The 26,858-nt window shown below is 36.1% G+C and overlaps 1 protein-coding gene across 1 annotated transcript in view; it reads left to right on the top strand.

Moving 5' to 3' along the window:
• Positions 1–26,858, top strand: part of LAMA2 (laminin subunit alpha 2) — a 335,803-nt gene that overhangs the window by 140,151 nt on the left and 168,794 nt on the right. The window contains exons 11-12 of the mRNA XM_059468183.1: positions 1,470–1,610; positions 2,957–3,130. Of these exons, the coding sequence (XP_059324166.1) occupies positions 1,470–1,610; positions 2,957–3,130 (315 nt within the window). The remainder of the gene's footprint in view (positions 1–1,469; positions 1,611–2,956; positions 3,131–26,858) is intronic.

Raw genomic sequence — 26,858 nt, 5'->3', positions numbered from 1 at the left:
GTGAGAGCATCTGTGTCCAGATGTTGCCCACATTATTGTTCATGTGAAGCATGAGTAACCAGTTGATTTTGACATACCCATGGCAGTAATAGACATTGATTAATCCCAAGATTTCTGGTGAAAATATGAAAAAGCCAGCCTTGAGATTAATGAGATGTTGAAGTTAAATGTAATTGACTTATAACCTTGAGTTTTATTAAAGATGTTTGTGATTTGTTTAATAGTCTGTATGATATTATTGAAGAGGAGTATGGAGCACAGCAGCAGAGACAGAGCAAAGATACTTTGTTACACATATTTTTACTGTATAATTTGTGGTGAAAACATTATTAAATTTTCACTGTATCTCCCTTTTTGCAGGTCATTGCCACTTCCTGCACACTGTCTCTATTTTCTCTTAATTCATGTGTCCTATCCTTTCTCCCCATACATCCACTTGCTTTGCCCTATTTTTGCCAGGTTTGCTACGTCTTAACCAGGAGACTATCGAATGGCTTTCAGTGAATTTACTTGGGAGCTGTGCATTTTGGGCTATCCTAGACTGCACAGTGTAGGCAGGGTTTTTAGAATGTGTTCATTCTCTGCTGCTGTAGAGCCAACAGTTCAGTCCCTGTGCATTCCACAGAGCGCTGTCTCCAGGGTTAAGGAGACTGTGCATAATACCGCTGAAAGAGGAAGAATTTTCTGAGCTCTGTTGGGGAAAATACTGAATTATTAAGCCAGCACCATATCAGAAGACTCCTGCCACACACTCTGGGTAGAAAACCTACCTTTAACTTTGCCTATAGGACAAATTGATTTGTGGTATAAGATAGTAGGATTTAATGCACAACATAAGCTTTCTATGAAAAATATAATTACAAAATGCTAAGTTTAGAATAGCTCATCTATGTTCAGTGCCTGTGTTCGTGCAGGAGAGGAGTTTCCAAACCTAGCTGCATGGCTGGCAAACACATGTAGTTAAGGAAGGAAGAACTGCAGCCTGTTTACCACTTCTATTTATCCTAAATTCATCTATTAATGACAGAGCTCTGAAAAACTGATACTCAGAGTGATTAGTATGACTGACTACTGCCACATACCTATAGTTTCCATCGGCTGGGTGTGCATGGATTTTGTCAGCCCTACCTACATACTACAGTTGTTGAGGTCATAACATTGTGCCATACTTCCTTTCCCCTCTGAGGCTCTCAAGTGTAAAGGATAGAAATTAGATTGGTACCTGAGATTAAGTATGTCCATTCATAGAGATGGGAAATGACAACTCTTTTAATGTCCTAATTCCATGTCTTATTATTTGCATGCAACCACATAGCACCTTTTACTGTGCAAAGGATTTGCTGCTAACATTCACAAATAAGAAAGTCTTTTCTATAAATGTCTTTAGAGTCCTCCTGAAGAATAAAAGGCCAGTGATCTCTGATTCTCATCTATGACAACTGAAGTAATACTCTAATGTGCCTTTCCAGGAGCATGTTGAAGGAGAAAACTGTGACCGTTGTAAACCAGGTTTCTTCAATCTTCAGCAATATAATCCTGAAGGCTGTGAGGAATGTTTCTGCTCTGGGAAAACAAATGTCTGCAGGCACTCTCCCTTTACCTACAGAAATGTAAGAAAAATCATATCATACCAGTACATGTCTTTGCTTTGTATTTTTTGTCTTGTCACTAACCATTGTTAATAGGTTTTTTCTTATTAGAAAAGCATGCATGTCTCTTATTTTTCATATATCTGGAAGAAAATGCTTGTAAGCTTTGTCACTCTTTGTGAGAAAGTTTTGAAATAGAGCAATTAGAACAGTGAAAAGCACAAAAGAAGCTATAACAATATAAGTTGAAGCCGTATGCATAAACACAGTCCTGGAATGTGCATACATAACCACTCCTGAATTAAATGCTCCGTATCCATAGGGCAACCTCTTTTCCAGGTAATTATTAGATTTCTAGACCTGAAGTAATTAAGAATTTGGAAACAGTAAATGTACAACATAGAGCTTAAGTAAGAAAAAGGAATGCCTTGCAGGGGGCATTTTGAATGCATTTCTTTTGTATGCTGCATTCCTAGGAAAGGATGTGAGAGGGAGATGAACCTGCTGTTCTTATTTATACTGTAGAAAAATGTCTTTAGCCTACAAATATACTCTAAACTGTAAATTAGTTCTCAAAGCTCAGACACTGATGCCAGTTGAAACGGATGTTTGCTGCATATTCATGCCTGTAGATTTAGTTTGGGAAATGTGTTCTAGGTCTACTAGATCTTGATTTTGGCCATATTGTTATGCTGGAAGTCTTCAAGTAACAGCATATATGTCTAATGTTTTCATTTACATGCCAGCAACTGGGAAATTTTCCATTCCATGCCTGAGCTCATTTATTTTGCTGCTTGTATCTGGGCTCCAGAAGCCATCTTTGTACAGTGTGCTCTTCTCTGATGATTCATTTCTAGTTATGGGATTTCAGAAATTCAAGTTCAGGTGCTTTCCAGCACCAAAAAGATATAAAAATATATTTGGCTTTGTAAATTTTAAGGTTTTTAGAATGGAAAAATATTATAAATTATGCTGCCTACAGCAATCAGAAAATGTATATCCATTTGTCATTTCATTTCTGTACAATCTGTGACCAAAATCATTTACTGAAGACTTGCAAAATATTTGTAAATATTCTTGCACATAGGTTTGTATGATGGAATTTCCTTCTTGCTCTGGACCATGAAGCACAGAATGAAAATACATGCAGTTCTTTCAAACTGAGAAGTTATAATTCCTAGTCATATACCATAAGAAATGTTTTCTGGTTTTATTTTGTGTTTTCCTCAGTTCCTACACTGCTCTTAAACCTAATCAGTTTTTTAAAAAATGGAAGAATGCGAGGCTGTGACTATTGAAATGATCAATGTCCTGATTCTTACCGTAATGTGGGTTTTATTTATCTATTTTTTTCCCTATCATTTTAGATAGAAGACATGAATGGTTGGTATCTGACTGACTTACCAGGTCTCATCAGGGTTATCCCCATGCAAAAGAGATTTGATGGGCATCAGCAGCTCAGCATCAGCAATGTGGCTGCACAAAAAGTACTGCCACAGATTTACTACTGGACCGCACCAAGTTCTTATTTGGGCAACAAAGTAAGTGCAGGTGGTACTTGCCTAAACATTAATTTGACTTATTGAGAAAAAAGGTAAGGCTTTGAAGGGGGTGGAACTGACGGAGGATAAAATTGGTTAGCTGTTTGACTGGCAGAATTTCGAGCAGAAAGGAATCACCTGTGTGGAGTATCCTTTTGAGGCAAAAAGGTAGACAAAATTAGCTAAGTATCTTTAACCTTGGGCCCTCTTTGGTCTCCTGTTGTCAGGTGTTAAAAAAGTGCAGCTAGTTCACAGCATTGGTTTTTGAATGAACTGGCTGGTGTGTGCTTCAACTTGGCCTCTTCCCACCTGTACTCTGCTTTGAAAGCCAGTTCCCTCATCTGCTTTTCAGAGATGCAGGTTGTGTATCAGATGTTGTGGGGGTGTTTGGTGCTTTTCAGGAAACTCATGTGTGGGGAGCTCTCTGCCCTGGAACTCAGAAAATGCTGCTGTGAGCTTTGTGACAATTCTGATGTGTGTATTTAAATCTGCGTGTATCTAAGTGTGCATGTGCACACATATTCACACCCCACAGGTTAATACCAAATCCAAAATACTTTCATGAAAATCTATTTGTTTTCCCCAGAGAGTAGAGTTGAAGACTGAATGAGTCTTAAATGTGAAGAAAGCTTAAAAGCTTTCCATTTCCTATAACCCTGATTATGTTAAAACTTATCAGAAATGCTAACAGTGATGTATTTGAGCACGTTTTCCTCTGTAGTCTCTTCAGGCTAGTCAACCTTTTATTTATTTATTTCTTCCTGTTGGCTGCAAATCAGCATGACAGAAGGTAAGTGAGCACATTGAAACTAAATAACATCATTCCGAAGAATTGGGCATCCTTTTCATGGCCTATAAATTGTTAAAGAGAGTCAGGCTCACTTAGCTGGGCAGGAGGGAGTTTCTTCTATAATATTGCATGTCTGGTGAACTTACCCTGAAATGTGAACTGATACTTTTCCTTACAGAATTCTCTTGCTTCTAGCCAGTGAGCGAAATAATGGTAGGAATATGCACACGTTATTTGAATGTGGAAGATATTTTTTCAGTGTAATTTGGAGGTCCTTTGTGGTTACTGTCAGATATCACTGTATGAATGAAGCAATTTGCCTTAATAACTGAACCATATAAATTTTTGATACTACAATAACAGTGAAAGCACTCAAATTACCACAGTACATCTTAACTGTCATGTTGCATCACGTAAACTATAGTTGTAATGACATGCCTAGGCCAGATGATTTATTCTATGGGAAGGGAAATGGACATAGAACATTGAGAGTCCTTATTTGTAAACTCAATAAAACATTTCTCTAAGTAGCTCAAACTGAATAAAACCAAATAGCTGAATCTAGATAAAAACATCCTTTCTTGAGAATAACTGCTAGCTGTAGAAGAATTGGTGTGTCAAAGCATACAAAATCTTTAAAAATTTTTGTCTTAAGAAACATAGAAAAAAATTTAGGAAATCTTTTATCAAGATGTACACTTCTCTTGTAATTTATAAATCTTATGTCACAGAAAGCTGCCTCTCCTCTATGTTGCTAAAATTATTGCTCTTAAATAATATTTCCCAAAATAAAATTGAATAAAGAGAGGTAGTAATGATCCTGCATTTCCTAGTTTTCAAATATAGCTCAAAAAACTTATATCAAATAATTCTTTTATTATGAAGTTGGCATGTCCTGCGTGTGCCTCCACAGTGTTGATTGACATATATGTGCTATCTGATTGTTTTACATCCATCTCCATCTGCCTCTTTGGAAGGAAAAAACCACTATAAATAGGGTGCTCCTGTGCAGCCTTCAGCTTTTTCTTTTTCATCTGAATCTGGGTGACACTAGGCTATGTGATGCTGGTCTTTGACTGTGTCTCGAAGGAGATGTTCTAAATAACAAGAGGCTGTAGATGGTACAGGATTCTTGTTTATGTCAGAGTGGGAGAAAAACATGAGCAAATTAATTTAACATTACCATGCCCTTTTAGACTTCTAAATATATATGCAGCTACCAGAACTTAAACTTCTTTGTATAAATTCAAGTAACTTTTTAAAAACCCATGTAATATGCATTTGAACTGAGAAATTGAACAATGTTTTTGATGCAGAATACGTTTGGGAGTAATTTGGAGGAATTTAATTTCTAGAAATAAAATACCTAGTGGATAATTTGAGAGAACAGATTTAAAATGGTTAGTATTAAGGTTTTAGTAGGTATCATAAAACAGTTTATATTCCTGCCTGCCTACCTTCCCATAGCCTACTGAGCTAAGGATTGCAGCAATCATGAGGACTTGTGCTGTGTTAGACCTTCTAGAATCTGAAAAATTGCATTATTTTAGAAACTCTAATTACATTTTAGGTATTTGAAAACCTCATTTTCTTTTATTTAGCAGCTTCTTAAATTGATTTGACAATGGATCTATAAGTTTCTTTTAAACATGTGTCCATGCTAATATATTTTATTAATTTGTCTGAAAGTGTTATGAGTTATCCTAGGATAACATTTGATCGGAGCACTGAAAAGAAAATATAAATTAATATAAATTAAAAATTAGATACCCAACTCAGCAGAATAATGTGAAACACTGTTTCTTTAAACTCAGTGCAGAAGGGTTAGGTGTGTGCAGTATTTTGGAAGTCTAACATTATGTATACACTCTGCCTCTTTGATGCCTCATCAAAAAGCAATTTGATAATTTGTGTGATGAGTAGAAGCTCCTTATAATTAGACAAAAGAAAACATGATATTCAACATATCTAAACATATGACACCTGTTCCCACCCCTCCATGACACAAACATGAGAGGTGGCTGAGGCCACCTTGAAATTCCATGAGGAAACTTCCATCTTTGGGTACATGTTTTTTTTTTATTTTTTTCTGTATCTTCAAGTTTTATCTTCCTTTCTCTGCCAAGGGCGAGCTTTAATGTGAGGGTTGAGATTTACCTTGCCTTTTTCAGATGATTAGGGCATTGCCTTTGGTCAGCAGTTGCAGGTTAGTTCAGTCCTTAGGTGGAGTCCGTCTTAGAATTCAAATCTCTGGACATTGTTAGGTCTCAATGCACAGCATGTAACACATCCCCTCCCACTCTTCCATCTGGGTTTTGAGCAGACACTAATGTTGCCGTTACTCAAACTGCAAACAACATGATGGAAATCCTGAACCACTTTTTCTCCAAACAGCTATATGCATGCTGACAGACTTGGATTGAGGCATTTCTTGAACTCACCCCTGTTTTTCAGGAATCATTTAAGTTAGTTGTACAGCATGATCCCATTTACTGTAAGTAAGGTGTATATAAGCTGATCCTTCATGGAGTCAGAGCATGTTGAAGATTAAAGCAAAAATATTTGAATGTTTATCTTTGTTTGTCAACATGTTTGTCAACTCCATAGACCTAAAGCAGCCATATGATAGATATTGTTCTTTCTCTGATTTCTAGTTAAAACCAAGACAGCAGCTGAAAGTTTTGTGTAGAGTCTGTGCATAGAGAACAGGAAGGGGACTTTTTGACCCTGTCTCTTCATTTATTTTCTTCTTATTTTATAATTATCTATTTGCTAATAACCTATTTGCTGACTTCACTAAGTCATTATTTTGTTGAGTGTAGAAATGAAGACACTGTAATGAGCCTGTAGTCAATTCATGCAAATTTAAAAACTCTGTCAGCCTTTTTAAAATACTTCACTGGTGGAAAACTAGATTGGGATAGAATGAGCAGTTTGTTTTGTGACATATTATCTATTACAGACTGCCTAGAATACCTCATAGGATTAAAAATTGAATTATAAAATAATAATAAACTAGCTCCTTATAGCTTTTATGTTTATTTCCTTCCATTTGTTTTCATTTCTTAGGCAATTCTGATAAAAAAAAGTGGAATAATGGAAGCAAATTTTAGTCTATGGCTCCCAGGGGGGAAGGGATGGAGTTGAGACCCAAAACAGAAAGAAGCGTAAATAACACAATAATCAGCTGGAACTGAAATGCTGGGATCAATTGTCCTGAATTATGAATGCAACTAAGCCCAGAAAGCTTCATCTAGTATTGTCATGGTTTCAGATCTCAACATTTTCTTGTTCATAGGACATGATGCAGTTAAAAAGATTCACAACTCCCTTACTTTTGGTGCCTGCCTCAAAAAAGGAAAGCAATCTAACATAATACTTTTTGGTATAAATGGATGAAATACACGTTAAAATGTAGTTGGAAGCTACTATTTTTTCCATCAGTTGGTTTTTTTGAAATTATTTGGCCTAGTGAAAGTATTCTAGCTTAGAGAATTCCAACACTCAGGCTGATTTTTTGAAGCATGTGTCTGTATTTCTTTTATTGTCAGGGAAGCAAATAGTGCAACATAGGTGGGCTGGTGGGATCTCCCTTCGTGCACCTTTCTATGAAAACCCTTCTTTCAGGTTGTATGGACAGTTTAGGCCCCCAGTAGAAGATTTTGTTCCCTGATGAATATGGGTTGTCCAAATTTAAGCAGGTCACCCTTTAGTGACCTACTGGTAGTGTATGAAGTATGTGCTCACTGTGTAATGGTAAGGCCAGTGTTTCGTGATGAATTTGCCTTTTTTATACCCTCTGCACATGAAAGTGTCGGCACCAGATTTGAGTGTGTAGCAAAGCACATCGCCAAGCTTGCAACAGTAAATTTGGAACAGAGTAGGGAATAATGTGATCCTCAAGTGTAAGGCATAACACACCAAAACCAGTTCTGTAGGGACATTTAATGATTCTTAATATATTGTAAGTATGAGTAGGATGAAGTGGTTGGGTTATATGCATGTTACCCATATCTATAAAAGAAACAGTAATAGGCATCAGCAGTACGTATGCAAGAAATGTCCTTCAACACTCCTGAATATTCAGAGTTGCTGCAAATTTCAGATATTTTAAGTAGTCAATGGCCAACTCGTGGCAGAAAATTAAAGCAATTCAGTTAAACCTAAATTAAAAATAAATTTTGTAAATTCAGCTACTTCAGTATCTTTTGTCTTTCATATTGTAATGCATTCTTCTAAGAAAATGATGGTTTAATTTATTGATGTTTTTATAACAAGTAACATTAAACTGATCTAAATAATTCTGTTTTATTTTAAGTCACAATCTAAACTGATCTGACTGAAACCAAGTCACCATGGTAATCAGACTCACTCAACAGTATGAAGTTGTCTTCAATTCATAAAAATGTGCCATTTATTTTATTAGCACTTATTTCAATATAGCTTCTAAAAATTGAGATAATAGGCAGAGTCAGATATGGAAAAGATGAGACAAACAGAGCAGACATCCAAGGAAAGAACAAAACATTTTAAGGATTGCAACCACACCTGATGCTTTCTTTAAGTTTACTTAATTTGTATTTCATTATTTGATTTAGAGTCTTTATTTTTATTGAAATATTCTTTCAGTTTGGCAGCATGAAATGGCCAGGGGTAGGTCTCTGCATTCTTTCACAGCTGTGGCTTGCCAGATTTGGCTTGATCCCCAGTAAAAAGTGCAACAGTACTAGTACTGTCCTACTTGGGGCTCAGCTACCCATGACTGTAAAGAACCACCAAGAGATAAGTAAATTTTGCACACTTTGTTCCTCGTTAATGCTTTTAATGATGCTTGGGTAGCCTGTTAGGACGGTTCAAGTGCAGCCATTATTGTGATTACAAGGAAACTAAGGATGCCCAGTAGACTGTTACAGCCTCTTTGAGCCTTGGAAATGGGTTGAAACAGGGCTCAGACTCTGCCTAGCTGAGAACACTGACTGCAATATTTCATGTATCCCATGTTATATTTAATTTCTTGGTGCTGAAATCATCTTACACTACCCTAGATAAAAGAGGAAATTTACTGTTGCTGAAATTATTTCATAAATCTCAAGTGTCCTTTGTGTTACCTGCTTGCCCAAGTCTGCCTTGAAGGCAAGGGTTTCAATCAATAGAGGCAGTTGAAAAATGGAGAAACAAGCAGAAAATAAAGCAGTTTCACAAAAGAAAGGAAGTGAATGCTAGAGAGAGAACACTGAGGGGTGATAGGAAATAATTAAAAGGAAGTAAATTGGGGGAATATGCTTTCCAGCTTGCAAAGTTTTAAGTTTTACTCTCATTTCTTTGATTCCAAATACTAAAATAATGAAGGATCTGAAGAAGCAGAAGAAAAACAAAAACAACTTTGATTCGGGAAGAATTTATATATCTGGAGGTTTGTACTGAGGGCTTATCACCATGCAAAGATACATGGTCATGATGATTCCCAAGCTAGAGATAGCTAAATTAAATAGTGGTTACTTAACCACTGCAAAGGAAAACTGAAATTTATGAAAGGGAGGATACATTGGGATTTTGCTCTTCTTATATTTCATTCCTCTTATATACATTCCTCTGCATGCTAAATACTTCATCAGTAAATAAGTGTTTGCTTTGAAAACTATATTTAGAGTTCTTTGCTCATCACAGGGTACCTGTAAGTAAAGTGTTTAATCAAGTTTTACTCACTTAGATTAATCAGAGAGAATTTATAGTCCAAACATCTAGTTCATATTGGGTTACACAGGACGTGATGAAGGAATTGATGCCCATCAGCAGAAGGGTACACTTGAGAACTACTGAAAAGTCATTCTCAAAATATTGAGAACCATAAAGAGTTAGTTTTATGTATAGTTTCCAGATTTCCCTTTATGAATAAATAAACTGCAATTTCTGTTTGATTTACCTGTCCCCCATAATTTGCTTCAAATTTAAATGATTTACAAAATCTTGAAATAGAATGTAATTGAAATTGTTGAGTTTATATAACACGTTAGTAACACTGATTGATGCCACTGAGCTTTAGTTTTGTAATTTTGTGGTGTTCCATTTTGCTTTCCATATCAAAAAGACAGTATGCAGCAAGGCAGAAATACTGAGAATTTCTGATGGTGCATAAGGGAAACAACCTTTAGCACAAACCCATTTGTTGTATTTTCAATCTCTGCTATATTGTATTTGAAGTTTGATGTGCTCGGTAGCATCTGACAATCTCAAGATTGTCGTTACATGCAGCTTCTCTACAAGACAGATAAATTCTGTTGTTTCCATTTTACATGTAGGATAGAATAGAATAGCCTTGCTATTCTATGTCTGCCCCTAGAAACTAAGTTTTGGTGCCTGAACTGGACTGACACACTACCTTGTGTCATTATGAAGTTTTAAACCAAACAGGTGTAGCACCGGTGCCCAAATCCAAGTGCTAATCGCCCGTATGCTCATGCAATTAGGAAATCTGTGTGTGTGGATTTATGAGACTCATATTTTATTGTATATGTGTTATGAGAATTTTTAATCAATTCACAGATTTGGGAGACCTAATCCAACTAACTTCGTAAACAGCATTTTACATCTATTGTCATTAACAAAAAGGTTGTGTGTTTGTAAAACAAAATATTGGCAGGAGTCACTGATTTTTCAAACACGAAGCAGCGTTACTAACAAGGGTACAGAAGATGCAAAGGTGGTATAAATGGTTGAAAATCATACAAATTCAAGTAAGACATCATTAGTGAAAGAAAACCCAAACTGATATTCAAAGTGTAGACAAAGTAATGCTTTTTTAATATATTTTGTGTTAGTTTATGGGAAGCAGTACTCATAATGGCTGTGATAAGCAGCTAAGGAATTGAATAATGAAATGGTAACCAGAACTGACAAGTAGCACAGTAGTGATCAGAAGCTTGAATTATTTACTTAGTTTTAACTTGTGTTTTCATCAAGTCATCATTCTAAGCACATTAATACTGAGTATCATGCCTTGATCTAATACCTGAACAGAGTATGAAGCATCCTTTAAATCCTGTAGATCCTGTGTATCATGTACACTATCCCATGTCTCATCTGCCCTCACTACTCTGAAAGGACTCATGCTGATTTGTGCAATCTCTAGAAAGCAAAATGAGATCCATTACTTAACATTCCTAGTAAGTTTGCATACTGTAAGATGATCTTTAATAGAAGAGAATAATGGAAGAAGCGATTTTATTTTCCAGAGAGAAACCCTAGCTTTATACAATATATTTCTTTAGAAAGTGAGAATTTTAAATGCTCCATAAGTTTTTAGAAATGTGGATTACCATACCTGTAGAATGAATTTGTATTTGTCTTCTTGCACCCAAGATACAAAGGGGCTAAGACGTCAATATTTGGCATATGGAAGGGATAATCATGTGCTAGAACCCTAAGCTGAACTGCAATGAATTATTAAACAAGTGGTTTGTTGGATGATGGAATATTACCTGCAAAGCATCGCTCCTCTCCTAGAGGCACATCCAGAGCTAACTGAATGGAGCCAATTAGGCTGACTGTCTCTTCAATGTGTTGTGACCTATCAATGGTAATAGCTTATTGTGATGATAAATGAACCCATCTCTCAAGCTGAAGCCTGAGTACACACTTCAGCAGTTTCCCTGAATCATAGGGCCATTACCTATCAACTTCAGATTGACAGGAGTGGCAGCAGAAAGAGCAGATGGCATGCATGAGTAGAGACAGATGATTGTTTTACCCAAATGAATGGATTTGGACTTATTTTTGGTGAGGTTGTTTTGTGTTTTTGTGGGATTTTTTCATGAGCCTGCCTTAACATTCCATATTTTGCTAGAATGTTTCTGACAATACATGCAGTACCACCCCTGTCTCCTGAGATGGCTGGATGAATTTGTGATTGGTATCTACATACCTTTTCAGTTTCACAGGCACTCTCTGTTGTGATACAGTTTAATCCTTTTTTTTTTTTTTTTGACTGTAGAGAGTGATATATGTTTGGCCCTCTTAGCTCTATCCCTTTATTTTCCAGAGCTAACTTCCTCAGAAAAATGGGCAAGATAGAAGAATGGTAACATTATCAATATTTTTCATTATTTTCTTACAAGTTTTTGAAGCTGTAAGTATTAAATATCATTAAACACCTGACACTTCTGGATCAATTCCTTGGCTAGTTTAATTCATTTTAGAGACAGGAAAATTTTTCACAGTGAAGGCAATCATTTTAGCAACTTTCTGTGTCAGTTTTCTTCTAGGCTTTTTTTGTTAAGTTGAGGATTTCAAGTGTGCTTTATTAATTAAAAATAACAGTGCCAGAGATACATCCCTTCAGTTTAACAATTTAATTTGTAGAAGAGAAATGGCTCTATATATTCCTGAACCAGATCTCAGTTTTATGTAGGATGTGTCCTGGTGAGCTCTCCCTCACTGCAGCACATACTTGGCCATGCAGTTACTCAGGCAAAACTTCACACAATTCTAAGTTTGCTTTGCTGTGAGCTAGGTAGCTTGTTTGCAGAAATATTAATGGATATAAATACAGGGAATAGTAATACGTAGTTTTCCATCAATATTGTATCTTCTGTGCTCCAGAAAAAACACAACACAGTATATCATTTACTTTGAAGTTGAGGCTTAGATGATCAAAGTCTGTCATATTAGAGAAGAACTTTTTCTTCTTATATATTTTAAATTAAATGCAACAATGCAGAGCTGTACACATATCTAGTAATTGTAAATGTCTGCCAAGTAAAAAAAAAAAACAGATGGAAAAGTTAAAAAAGTGAAATGAAAAAGGAAATAATAGATCAGTATTCTGTTCTTATTAGGTATGGAAAGATTTCCTAGCTTAATAAACCTAAGCAGTCTAAAGTAATAAAACCAGTGGACTGAAGCTGCATTTTTTAACTTAGAGTAGGTTTGTAACTACAGATGCCTTTAAAGATAATCAAATAAATAGATACATTGTTTGGTCAGCTGTGTCTTATTACTTTAATGTGTGAGCTAATTATGTTTAGTCTGCTGTGATGAAAAGTTCTTTTTCAGAAAGAACTTTCTACTGTTTTTTTGCCGAGTTTCAGCTTCAGTGCTATGAGGCCCAGTGAATTTTTCCTCTCTTTCATAGGTGATATATTAGCTCAGTTAGGTAGATGCACAAAATCCAGTTTTGTCACTGTTCTGTGTCTTTTGTTTTATATCAAATAGGTGATAAGTATACCTATACATTTGAATAAAAATCACTTTATACATACATCTCATGTGTTGAACAGAAATATGCATGTGTAACAAAGGATGAAAGAGAATAAAAACTGCAACATGAGATTAAAAATTACAGAGAATTAAATAGAGGAATGATCAGGGCAACTTTTTTCAAAAACCTGTCAACCTTTTATGTTAGAGCTAGCTGGCAATGGTTCCTTTCTTTGGCTTTTTTCAGTAAACATTCTCAAATTTTCTATTTGAAACATCACAGAGAGATACTTTGTTTCTGAATTTGGAAAGTGCGATCCTCTTTGGCTTTGTTGGAGTTGGCTGAGTAACTGCAGTGTTCCTTTGAGGAAATGTCACTGCAATTTTTTTCCTTTGTTTCTGAAAAGACACTTGCAGTAGTGGAAAAACCCTAACATTTGGTAACAAATTGGAGTTGTTTATCCTGGAGAAAAAGCTCAAGGGACCTTACTACAGTCTATAACAACCTTAAAGGAGGATATAAACAGGCGGCCATGGGTCTTTTCTCTCGGGTAACACGCAACAGGACAAGAGGAAAGAGCATCAAGTTGTGCCAGAAGAGGTGTAGTTTAGAGATTTGGAAATATTTCTTCACTGAAAGAGTGGTCTAGTACTGGAACAAACTGCCCCGGGAAGCAGTGGAATCACCATCCTTGGAAATGTTCAGAAATGTGTAGGTGGGGTGATTAGAGCCATGGTTTAGTGGTGGATCTGGCAGCATTAGAATGATGAAAGATATTCGTCACAGAGTGCTTTTCGAACCTTAATGGTTTCACGATAACTCAGAATCTCATATTCCTACCATAAGTGTGATCAAATAGATGATTCTATCAGTAAATCACCAGACTCATTACCTGGCCTTCCCAGAGCTGCATGAAACAAAACATGATTTTGCTTGCAATATTCAAGGAAAATAAATGATAGGCAGAAAGATTTGGGGTAGGCAAAAGAGCTCTCCAAATATCAGAATCTCTCCTGACTGCTCCTGCACTGTCTCAATTTTGGATCAAATAGAAGGGCATTCACCATTCAGGGGTTGCCTCATCAATCTGTGAAACCTGTTTGAAAATGTATGACACAACGCAGCTCTTAATTCAATTTACTTTATTAAAAATCAATTTTTTTTTTCTGAAAGTTACAGGCAAAATTGAAATGGCATAAGAAAAAACTTCTCAACTTTCAATGCAAGTTTTCGTGGTGGAAAAGAAAATTATGAGGTTCTTTATTTAAAATAATGAAAGCAGCAGCTTTTCACCTAATTTATATGTGTTTATAAATATTATTACTGATTATAGTGTGCTTTCAGTCTGCCACTTACATACTTGGCTGTCTATGACAGCATTATTCTAGGCAAACTTGAATAAATTAGTTGAGATACTTTTCCTGTAAATTATTATTTAGATTCTTTGTCTACTTTGCTTCCCAGTACTGTGAAGGGTTTTTTTATATTCTTGTTTTTGAGAAGATAATTCTGGGCAATTATCTCTAGATGTATTGTACAGAGAAGTAACTACTCTGATCATATTTTATGTTCCAAAATGTAATGCACCTTTGACTTCCTCTTGAGATTTTTACATGACAGTTCTTTCAGGCTGTCTTTTGGTATTTCGTGTGGCTAAATGCTGCATTTAGAAAATGGTTGTTCTATAGACCTATGAAATGTTTCATGACAAGTAGCTAAAGTAAAACCTTATAGTAGATCCATAAAGAAGTATTCCTTTGTTTTCTTCAAAAGATTCCTGGTGGTTTAAAACCAGAAAATCTGATCTAAATTCTTATGTAGGTTTCCTGTATGTATTTTGCATGTTTTATTTTTAATTTCCATTTAAAATTTGCTAATTTACATCCATTTATGCATTAAAGATATTTAGAATATGTAGTGATATTCCACGCTGCCACACAGCAGAAGACTGTATTTTTCAAATACAGAAATTTGGGCCAGTTTGAATCATTTGAGTTGAAGATGACAGATTATTTCCTTAGTAACATTTTGAAATTTTTCTTATGTTTGGAGAGAAAGCCTTAGTTTAAAGAGATTTTGATCTGACCTGTTGAAGTCCTTCTGACATTTCCACAACATAAGTTTAGTTTTGTATTCAAATATGAAAATCTTCAGAGAGCTGAAAACCCACTTTCTCATTCACTTTTTAGGAACCTGAGATTGTTCTGCAATGCTTAGAACAGCAGCAGAAATAACTGCAAAGTGGCTACAGTCAGCTGTGTCTTTGAAAATTATGTCCCAGGGCTTCCTGCCTGTTAACAGCATGCTGCTTTCTAACATGGGAAAGCCCAGTTTTCATAAATATTAGGGCACGTATGCTATGGCTGCAGCATTTCACAAAGCGCTGAAAACACTGGGTATTAGTGAAATTTCTTCACTTTGCTTGAAGAATGTGCGGAATTTAAACTTACAATTCAGGATTTATTTTGCTCTAGGCAGGTAGTGACTAGCACTTTAAAATAAGTGGATGTTAATTAATGCTTGAATGCAGCAGATATTACATTGGATAATGTGGACACAAATTCACCTTATTAATGGAAAGATCCATCATAATGAGTAGATTGCCGTCTTGCTGAATTATGATGGAATTCTTATGGAAGGATAAATGACGTCCATTTTAAAACCTAATGGGTATCATTATGGTCAGTGTTAAAACAATGAATACCAAATGAATGAGTAATAGGAGGGACACTAAAACTAAATTTTATTCATTAACTCAGTCGGTAAAAATGTGTAATCAGTACCGCAGATTTATGTACCTATCCCAGTTAACTATGCATGTGCTTTGGGCAGTCTGGAACCTTCAGGAAAATTTGACCAGAGTGGCAAAAGCATTCTTAACCACTTCAGTAGAAATACATATATATGGTTTATGTAAAATACTGAAAGTAGAAAAAGAAAAAAAGCCTGAATACTGCCCAAAAGGCCATAACTACTTTCTTTTCTTCTGCGTACAAAGAATCTGAAATAGAAATCCCAGCAGAATGGCAATAGCAATTAAGCAAACATTTTTTAATGGATGTGCTTTATTATCCTGACTCTGTGAACAGAAATGGGAATACTCAGTGACTTGAGCTACCCCTGATGAGTACATCTGCTTGGGACACCATTCGGCATCCCATCAGGAGCCAGCATAAAACCACCCCATCAGACAGGTAGCTCCTGCTACGAGTACATGGCATGTTCACTGATCTCAAACTTCCCAAAGTTCTTACAGTTGTCTGTAGAGCTGCTTCGGAATTGTAAGCTCTATGAGGGCTTTTCATAGCTTCTCTTTATTAATCAATAAGTTAACTTATTTATTTTTTCCTTGTTAGCTTTTGTGTCAACTCACCACAGGGAAATTCAAATTGCTGCAAGCTTTAGAGACTATTATGTTGTTAAAAAGTGGTCTAAAAATATCACATGAACCCACTGAGTTCTTTGTTTTTATGAGGGAAAAAAGGAAAAGGTGGAATTCAGAAGGGAATTCTAACTAGGAAGAGTGTAAATCCATACTTACATGTGATCTAACTCTCATGTGGACAACTAGCAAGAAAAGGAAGAGTAGTTTTAAGCACGTGTAATTTTTGTGGGCAATATTTTGTACCTAAGGATTGCTAAGGAAAAAATTCTCCCATTGGATCTCAATCAGTATTGGGTATATTTAGACACAGTTGTTATTTTATTACAGATCTTTGATCTACATCTATATTAGCTATTCTGTGAATCAGTACAAAGTATTCTGCAGTGACTCTGAAGAACTTTCACCTGCAATACTGAAAGAAGTAGAAGCACAATCTGTAATAAACCATTAAACCTCAAACAGGATTCACCCTGCAGATCTGAAGAGTTTGTCCTGAGAGAGGGAAGATTACAGATTCAGGTTTTGAGCAAAGTCTGCCAAGTAGGTTTTTTTTTCCTCAGAGAAAACAGAGAGATAGATGTTAATACATTACCTTCGGAGTATGTAGCTATTACATTCATAAGACACCAAAACAAAGGTTTATGCTTCTGGTTCTTTACATAGAATCATAAACCATTAGTATATTTCTTAGGAAAAGACAAGTTTGAGGATATAACAATATCTAAAATGCACCAGAGCAAAGTCCAACGAGCCCAGCAGCCTCTTTATAATCACAATGGCCAGTAAGTGCCAAGGGAAGAGTGTAAGCTGGTAGGGATATAGTGATACTTCATCACATTCTCTCCTAACCTCAAGCCTGTAGCCTGGGTACCTCTGAACTCATGGAGATGTCTTTGGTTTTAATGGTCTTTATTCATCCTAAATGCACATTAAAATTTTTATCACATGATAAATAAATTAATTAATGTTTTGTTTGAGACACCAAGTCTGGTTCTGTGGCAGCCCACTCTGTGTCCTGCCCTCTACCACTTTTATTTGATTTTGAGAGGTCCCTAAAAAATGGTTTGTATAGGAAAATCTAGGAAAATCAAAATTTACGCTGGCAATTCAGATAAGTGGCCTGGGGGCAAAATTATCTGTACTTCATAAAAGAAGTGCAGGCACAAATGGTTGTTTGCTTCTTGTTCAGTCAGGCTGTGTTGTAAATTCCTGTCTATTGCATTTGACACTCATCAGAAACAAGGAAGATATTTTGTTATTATATCATAGGAAAATCCTTTTATATGTCTGTTTTTCAGGGATAAGTTATTTCTGTCTTCACATTATAATCTACTAATTGTTTAAAACAATTATGTTAGCAGTGATTAGAATCTGTATGTCCTTGGTATTAACACTTTAAGAATTTTTAAACATGTTTTTGATTCAGGTTAGTATGAAAATAAATGAATAACATATTGTTATCAATCTTCTAATTTATGTGATTGCATCACACACTCCATTTTTGTACTGGAGTATATCAAATGCAGTGAGCCCTGGAAAGTGATCTGAGCCAGTACTAAAATAGCTAAATAGGGGTGAAGAAAGGGAAGCAATAAATCAGATGAAGTAGAATCATAGGAGGATACAGAAGAAAGAATTACTGTAACTACTTTTCAAGGCATATTCTGGTTTCTCTTTAGTGGGCCCATGCAAGAAAAATAGTGCTACAAAACATGCCTTTCCCAGCTTACGGTGTCTCAGTTTTATTGCAGGAATGAAGTCAATACTTCATTCTATATGGTAGAAAGTCATATGCGATCATGCCCTCCTCCTTTTAGTCACCAGCTCCTCGGCTGTGGTAGAGCTGGTGACTAATACTGACCATACTCCTTTAAAGATGCACCAATTAATGATATTTTGCATGCTATCAACATAAGTTATGAAGCAGAGAAGACGTACTTAATTTTCTAATGTCTTGTTCTGAAGTTTAAACATCTTTCTCTAGGCCATAGGAGTAACAGTGTGTGTCCTGACAGTGATTTTTGTTCTAAACTGCATACTGGTTCAGTAGCAACTCTGCATTGGTGGTGTCTTGTGTATGCCTTGTAGACACCACAAGTTGCAGATGGCCAATTTTTGGTTGCTGAACACAGTTCCACTGAGTGGCTGTTGCTGTTTCTTGTAACACATGATCCAGCGTATAAATGTCTTAAAAATTAATGTAATTTTTAAATGTTGTTAGTCATATCTTGGTTCGCATGTCTGTTAAGTTGCTGATTAAGCCTTTTAGGTATTAAAACACCATGGACATGAAAACAAACCCCTTCACAGCAAAAATTACTGTTAGAGTACTTTGACTAAAAATAAAGTCTACAAAAATGCTCAAAGGGTATTGTGAAGTTCCAGAAAAAAAAAAAAAAAAGTATGACTTTGTGAGGCAAGTAAGCAAATAATTGTGCAAAAATACATGACAGAGGTACCACAACAAGTAACTCACTTCAGAGTTCCTCCTCCTTCCCAAATGTGCACTGCATTAGCTTAGAGCTATAAAAACAATCTGACCTGAGAAATTCTCATTCTGTAGGGACTCAGGATTAAGTCCTGCTCCAGCAGTCAATTCACTTAATAACTTCTCATGTCTGAAGTTACATTATCCACTTTTCCGTCTTTTATGGGATCTAGCTAAGCTAGATCAATATCCTGAGGAAATGTGGCTTTCTATTTTGGGATGACATTTTCATACTTGGCAGGATATTATCTTCATCAACATGTGTACAATATGGTACTAATTTATGTCTGTTTCTTAGTTTGGTAAAAGTCTTGCACATTATTAGGACTTACAACTATTACTTTAGACAATTTTAAATGCTCCTAAAGTATACTATACTTCCTTATTTTACTGTAAAATGATACTCTATTGAGTCAAGAGCTATAACTATACTGAAATGAGGGTCTAAGCACTTAATAATTTTCATGATCTCCTCATTCCAGTAGGCTGAAACCAAGGTAATAAAATTGTGCTTGGGGCAAAATTCAACATACAAAATTCTTTATTCAGCCATATGATGGCACCTGGATTGAATGAATTGAATGACTAAAAATTAAAACAAAAGTTTGCACAGTAGTTTTTGAGCTACACTGTTAGTATTGTTCATATGGGTACTTTAGGGACATGTTTGTTTTATTAATCTAGGAATTGCTCTGTTCTCTAGTATTGAGGCCACTGGTATTGCCATATTATTGAAACAGCATGCTGTTGAATCAAGGAAACTATTAAAGAGTAGTCGAGTAGTGTGCAGTTTTGGGTGCTGCAATACAAGGAGGATATAAATCTACTAGAATGTGTCCAGAGGAGAGCAGTGAAGGTGGTGAAGGGCTTTGAGGGGAAGAGATATGAAGAGCAGCTGAGGTCACTCAGTGTGGTCAGTCTGCAGAAGAGGAGACTGAGCAAAGACCTCATTGCAGTCTACACACATCTGGGTGAGTGTGCAAAAACTTCAGACCACATTAATTGTTTAGCAGGATGAGAGTCATAGAGAAAACTGTTGTAAACAATATAAACAGTTGTGATTTTCTGGCTCACCACACACTTTATCAAATCAACTTCCTAAATGGGAGATGCAGAAATCTTGGCAAATCATTAGATCTGTTCTGGTGTTTTAAGTTCACAAGGCAATTTTGATGACTCCCTGTGTAACCGGGAGAGAGGCAAGTTCCCACAGAGGATGATACATGGCATAATCTTAGGCTCTACATGAATTTAGGGATACCCTCTGCTTCTCCACTGACAGTGGAGGAGCACTGGGAATATCATCCCTGAAGTGAAATAAGTTATATAACATTAGATGGGGCTAGGGTTCCTGCAGTTCCCAGTTTAACCTGAAAATATTCAGCTTAGAAAAATGCTTTAAAATGCTGACAAAAGCTTGATAAAAGGGACCAAATCCTGCCCCATTCATGAAAAGTACTTTAGGCTGTAATTTATGTTGGAAATCTCTTTAACAGTCTGCACTGGACAGTTTACTGTGCAGTTACACTTTTTTAAATTTTACAATATAAAGGAAACTTAAACACAGGAAATCTCATTGTCCCTCTGGTATTAAATTTATGAAAGAGGCCTGTACAGTCAAGTTGTGCAATAACTCCCAGATCTCCAAGCAGGGAGACAGTTCACAAAAATAATAGCTTGTCATTTTTCTCAATTACAAATGGAACTAAGATAGATACAATGTCCTGTGTGTAACATAACTGTAATGAAACTACAGTCAATATAATTTTTAAATAAGGGTTTACACATGACAGAAGGGTTTATAGGTAAGTAATTAAAATGCTTGATGTGGCAGGTTATAAAACATCAGCTTTCCAAACTATAATCTTTAAGTCAAAACACATAATTTATATACATTGTTAGTCTCAGCTCATGATTGCAAAGGTCACTGCTCCATGCAGTCATGGCTGCATATTGTTCCAGTGGACAATATAATTACTATTAAGAAATGCTCATGTATTTTAGCTTTCTGCATAAGATGCAGTAATTGGAAACCTCTCAGCAGCACATGAGCAGTCAGTTATTTGTAGGTCCTCAGCAGACCAAAGCAGTGTTTATTAAATAATTGCCTTAGCTCTACTGCTACCAGCAGGGTGTTGTAAATGTTCTGAGATAATTTTTAATCATCTAGGTCAGGTATTAATTACTGAATTCCCAGCCTCTCTAGTTCAGACTGCTTCCAGTCCTTGCACCCTGAATATTTAAAAAATGCAGTGCAATAATTCACTAGCTTTTGTACAATTTTGCACTAACTTGATGCTGATACATCGATCCAAAAAATCCAATGAAAGCATTTGTGTAATAGACAAAAGCAATATAGAGAGTCAGAATATCCAAATAAGGAGATAACTAAGTGAGTTGAGAAGTAGTTTTAATTGAATGGAAACGCATGAGAAGAACTCTGAGTAAAAACAAGGTCATCCTATGCCTAGATAGATTTCCAGGAAAGCAGTTACTTAACTTCTGTGGCATTTAATTTAAATTAAATGTGCTGAAAGCTGCATAAATATTTGTGCCACCCAGGAGAGTGTGATTTTGATAGCAGTTCATGTCCTGATGCATAGTCAATGTTTTCATACCCTCCTTTGAACTTTAGCATAAACTCTGTAGTGTCCTGGGGGCCTGCCCTTACCAAGCAGAAACTTCTGCCTTTTATAAAACAGCAAATGAAAAGGCACTGTGGAGACACCTGTGATTTAGAGGAAGTAGCCAACTAACAGTCAGTTGTGGGCCCACTTAAATTATCTAGCTCAAATATTTATTCTGCACCTTGATGTTCTCACAGTTGCTTCTTCGCTATGCAGATAGACTTTTAATCTGAAAAAGGGTAGTCGTAATTAGCACTGAAAATAATTCATGTGCATCGTTTTAAGTGTGAGAAGATATAACCATGAATGGAGAGCAGGGATTCTGGTAGTATGGAAATCATTCTCAAGTGTGTCTGGATGGATAATCGGTCTTTCATGAAAAGTCTCCCATTAAAAAGCCTGGGAGAAGAGTAGTGGGGAATTATTGGAATCAACTCATGATAATTTGGTTTTTTTTTTTTTTTTTTTGGTCTAGCTAAAATGGAAAACCGAAGGATTTCATTACATATCAGAGGTTTCATTTGTCCTGGAGCAGATATTTTTGCTGGGCAGGTATTTCTTAAAATGAAGAGAATTAGCAGCACATCTGTGGACACCTAGTAAATTCTGTCTTGTCAGTTCAGACTCTGAAATACTTTTTGGATTAAACTGTCAGGCAAACTTCTACAGATTTTCTGAATAGTTCCAGAACAAACAAAAATGTATTTTAAAAGTGAAATTATTTCATTGTTAGAGATAAGAAGACTCCTCAGCTCAACTTAACTTCTATTCCAAGTAGTTTTGTGGTATCTATGTGCCAGTGTTTATGTGTTCATTTTTTCTTCCTTCTTTTGAGGAATAATGGAGGCCATAGGGAATATTTTTTAAAAGCCTCTTCTTTTCATCTAGTTATATGGGCATCTTTTTCCTCTTTTCTTCTGCATTCTCACAAACTAAAGTTAGAAGTTCGAAGTTCTTTACTATTGCAGAGGATGCTAAACTCTTCAAGGTCTGCATGGTAAAATAGAACCCTTTTTCTAGTCTTACATACTCACAGTTGGACTCCTTCTTTCCATATAAGGCTAAGTTAAATTAAATGTATAGGTATCAATTAAATTTTAAAAAATTCATCTAAAGTTTTGATTGGATTTAGAGATTGAAGAAGATTACCTCCAGAGGTTCTTCCCAAGCTGAACAATTTTATGATTCTGTATTAGTTACAAACCCACAAGCAGTCAAGTACTAGTAATTACTTCAAAATTAAAGAAATTAAATTTATTTGCAATTTACTTTATATCACAGAGATACAGTTGACTATTTGGAAGTCACTGAATTGTAAAGTATTGTGTTATGCTTTTGTTTTTTAATCTCAGACATTCCTGTTACTCGATGGTGAAATACAGTGCTGTGACCTTTCCCAGAGATTAAGGATCCTACTAGAAATCTTAAATGCCAGCAATGAATGCCTGTGTTCACAATAGTTAAATGAGAGTAGATAGACTCACAGGGTCTAAAATACAGTGAGAAACATGATGTGCTGTATCTGGCATATGGACTTACTGGAAGTCTAGTTTTTCTTTAAAGACTTGTGGCTGTGTGGCTGACACACTACAAGTTAGGAGTTCTTTAAGTTGCAGAACTGTTCTTTTACTGTTCATTTTAATCAATTCAATCAGTATCTAAATAAACTGAGCTTAATGTAACTTGTCAGAGGAAAAACAAGGTGTTAATATGGGTAAACTATTTTAAGAATTTGAATTACCTGCAAGTTAAAGTCTTTGAAAAGTTTTTTGTGAGGTATTGTATTTTGACATTTTCTAATTATATTTTTTGTGGTACATCTGTGAAGTGCTAGGCAACCTTAGACACCATAGCATCAATTCAGATTATTGAAATCCAGCTTCCTGCATTGACTTCAGTGAGGTTTTAGATATCTTGCAGTTTAAATGGATTGTATTCCTTGCCTTCAGGTATTTATAAAAAGACTGGATGTTTTCCACAAACTGTAACTAAAAATATTACTGACACATTTTCTTCTGTTTTTACTAGGCACATCTTGATGTTTGCACACTTCACATAGTAATCTCAAATCAACTGCTCCAGCATGAAAATGAGGTGGTGTGATGGATTAACTGTGGTTAAGGGCCCAACTCCCAAGAAGATGCTCAATCTCTCCCTCTTCTCAGCAGGGCAGGGGGAGAAAATAGGATAAGGAAGCTCATGCATAGAAGTTAAGACAGGGAGATTGTTTACTAATCACTGTCATTGGCAAAATTGACTCATCTTGGAGAAAATTAATTTAATTTATTGCCTATTAATATGGTGAGAAAAAAAGAAAAAAAAATTAAAATACTTTTCCTTTCCTAGGCTCAACTTTAGTCCTTCACTTCTGACTCCTCTATCACTACCTGAGTGCCTGAGAGAAGGTCAGAGGGTGTGGTCAGTACATAACAGTTCCACTCTGCCTCTCCTCTTTCACACTTTCCCCCTGCTCTGGCATGTCCTTCAGGAAAAATTCTCTCCAGTTTGGACTCTCCATGGGCTGCAGTTCCTGTCAGGAAAACCTGTTTGGCATGGTTTTTTCATGGGCTGCAGGGATATTTGCTGTGTCATGATGCACCTCCTCCTTTTCTGACCTAGGTGTTCTCTCTGATGTTTCTCACTGGTTTTGTTCCCTCCTTCTCTGTTCATTCCATATTTTTTCCCCCTTTCTTACATCTGTTTCCACAAAAGCATCACCAGCTTGTTTGATGGGCTGTGGTGGTTCCACTGCAGAGCCAGCTGGACCGTGCTATGCCTTGCTCATGGGAGCCCCTGACCACTCTCCAAAGGGGTCATTCTTACAACCAAAATCTCACCACTTATACCCAATAACCTAAAATGCACTGTATTACAGAAAACTTTGAAGAATAAAACATAAAGTCAATAGTTAGGTGGAAAACCTTTTAGGTTTTGCACAATAATACTAAAGTAGCTGATATTACCTTTGATGCTATTTGTCATTAAGTATATTTAAAGGAAACTATAAACAGGAAATAATTTGAGATTTCAGATTCTCTGCAGAAGGATCTGAAAAGTGTGACTAACTGAGGCTTATTCAAGCTGCAGTCCATATAAACTAAAAGTTTTATGAGGATCACTTACTAGTGTCTTGAATGCTAAAGGAATCTGTGGATCTTAAATTTTTATTACAAACTAAATGCAAGATTTATAAGAACCTTTTACCATTTACAATTTCAGTAGTTCTTGAAAGATGTACTAACACCAACCCTGCTCTCATCTGAATCTTTCAAAATACAGCTTCTACATACTGCAAATGACAGGCCCTGATGTGTCTTTCTGATCGCTATTATTTGTACAGAAGGCTTGTGCACCTGAAATTTCACTTCACTATGAAAAAGCATTTGAAAACAACCCAATTCCTAGCTTAAGCTAAAATATTTTAGGATCACGTTGAGAATGCTCTGGAATTCCATGCACATTGCACAGGTTTGCGAAATTTTGCAGTCTCCCTAAATATGTCTAAAAATATGTATTTTTCCTACTAATGACTTGTTTAATGGTGTACAAGAAGGTGCACAGAGCTTTATGCACAGATTTTAATGCCAGGGCAGGAAAGTGACACAGACATTAGACAGGCTGATGTGTGAGTACACAGGTTGTGCGTTACATATGCCACATAGGGGCTGCATGCTTTTTTTGTTTCCCAAGCACAGCACACTTACATTTTAGAAATAAAACCTGATGGCCTGTATGGATTTGCTTAATATGTAGCAATATGTTCTCTGCTGAGAGAGACACTGACACTATTTTTCCTTTTACCTAACATAATAAGTTTTAATGTTTTGGTGTGGACCTTAGCTACCTGCCTTCTGCTTGATATTCAGAAATTGATTAATAAAAGATATTGACTATGAAATTCTTAGCAGACTTAAGTGGATACAGCAGTGAATTTGCTGTGAAAGGTAGTGAAAAGAGACTTGTTTTAAGTGTTAAGTAATGGTAATTCTTGCTCAGTGACCTTGGACATTCATTCACTCCCCAGAGATTGTTAAGACTATCTTTAGCTCTTCAGAAGTGAGATGTCAACACCTTAGTTGGCACTTGGTGCAGCAAGAAAAGACAGAAACCCTGTTAGCAGAAATTTTCGGAAATCAATTAAGTTCATGAAGCTACAGCAGCTTCTATCAGCAGGAGATCAGTTCTGAAACAGCCAGGAGAAAGTGAGAGCAGCTGCTGTTAGTCTGAGGAAAGGTCTGTGCTGTCTCCAGCTGTGGCCAGTACCACATGGATATGGATTAGTGTAAGAATGCAAGCACACATCTATGCTGTCCTGCCCACCAACCCATTATACTGCAATTTGCACTCATTTCCTGTGCTAGAGAGCAACTCTGTTATGGTCGAGGCAAGAGAATGAAGTGTTGAATGGATTAGAAAGTAAACAGTTTTAAATAAAAGGTGATTTGCTTATATAATTAAACCGTAATTGGTAGTTAATGCAAGAGATTGTGAAACAATAACAAATGGGCTAAGACAGCTGGGGTGAGGGTAGGAAGAGACAGATGAAAAAACAGAATTCATACCCTAGTATGAATTAGGGGCATGATGGCAGTGGAGGACTGAAAGATAGTGTTGGATCTAATCACTGTCCGTTCCAAATTTCAAATAATTGTAGATCTAAGAAATTTTGCAACAGTGAAGAGGCTAATTTTTCATATGACCAAATGCAATAGGGTCTTAAACACACTGCTGAGTCGAAACAGTGACTTGCAACCTGTAGAGAGATGCTATGGCAAAAAACCCCACTCCCTGATTGTGTGTGATTAACTTGATACATGAGCATTATTTAAATATAGATTAGCATTTTTAAAGGAGTTTATGATGTGTTCTTGCTGTTCTGGAAACTTGAATAACTTTGTGTAGGTCAAAGTCTGCCTTTAAGACACATCTTAAACACTAAGTTAAGGTCAACATTTTTAATTTTTTTTTTCTCCTAATGCTGTTGTGAAGTTGTAGCTTTTTTATTCATATTTTATCTTAGAGCTATAAAGTTAATCGTTGCTTCATACTACACCATTTGCATTAAACCTAAGGCAGCATGAAACCCTGCTAAATATTAAAGAGTTTGAGATGGAAGCAGAAAATTTAAACTGTTAGTCAAAACTTGGTTTATTAGGACCTAGTAGTCTGGCTTATGTTGGAAATGGGGAGAAAATATACATTGCCAACAGAACCAGGGAAGGAGGGAACACATCCAATTAAA

This window comes from Ammospiza nelsoni, chromosome 3 (genome assembly GCF_027579445.1).
Source record: "Ammospiza nelsoni isolate bAmmNel1 chromosome 3, bAmmNel1.pri, whole genome shotgun sequence".
NCBI classification, from domain to species: domain Eukaryota; kingdom Metazoa; phylum Chordata; class Aves; order Passeriformes; family Passerellidae; genus Ammospiza; species Ammospiza nelsoni.
Note: the sequence above shows the minus strand (reverse complement) of the source record. Positions and strands in the feature narration are given on the sequence as shown.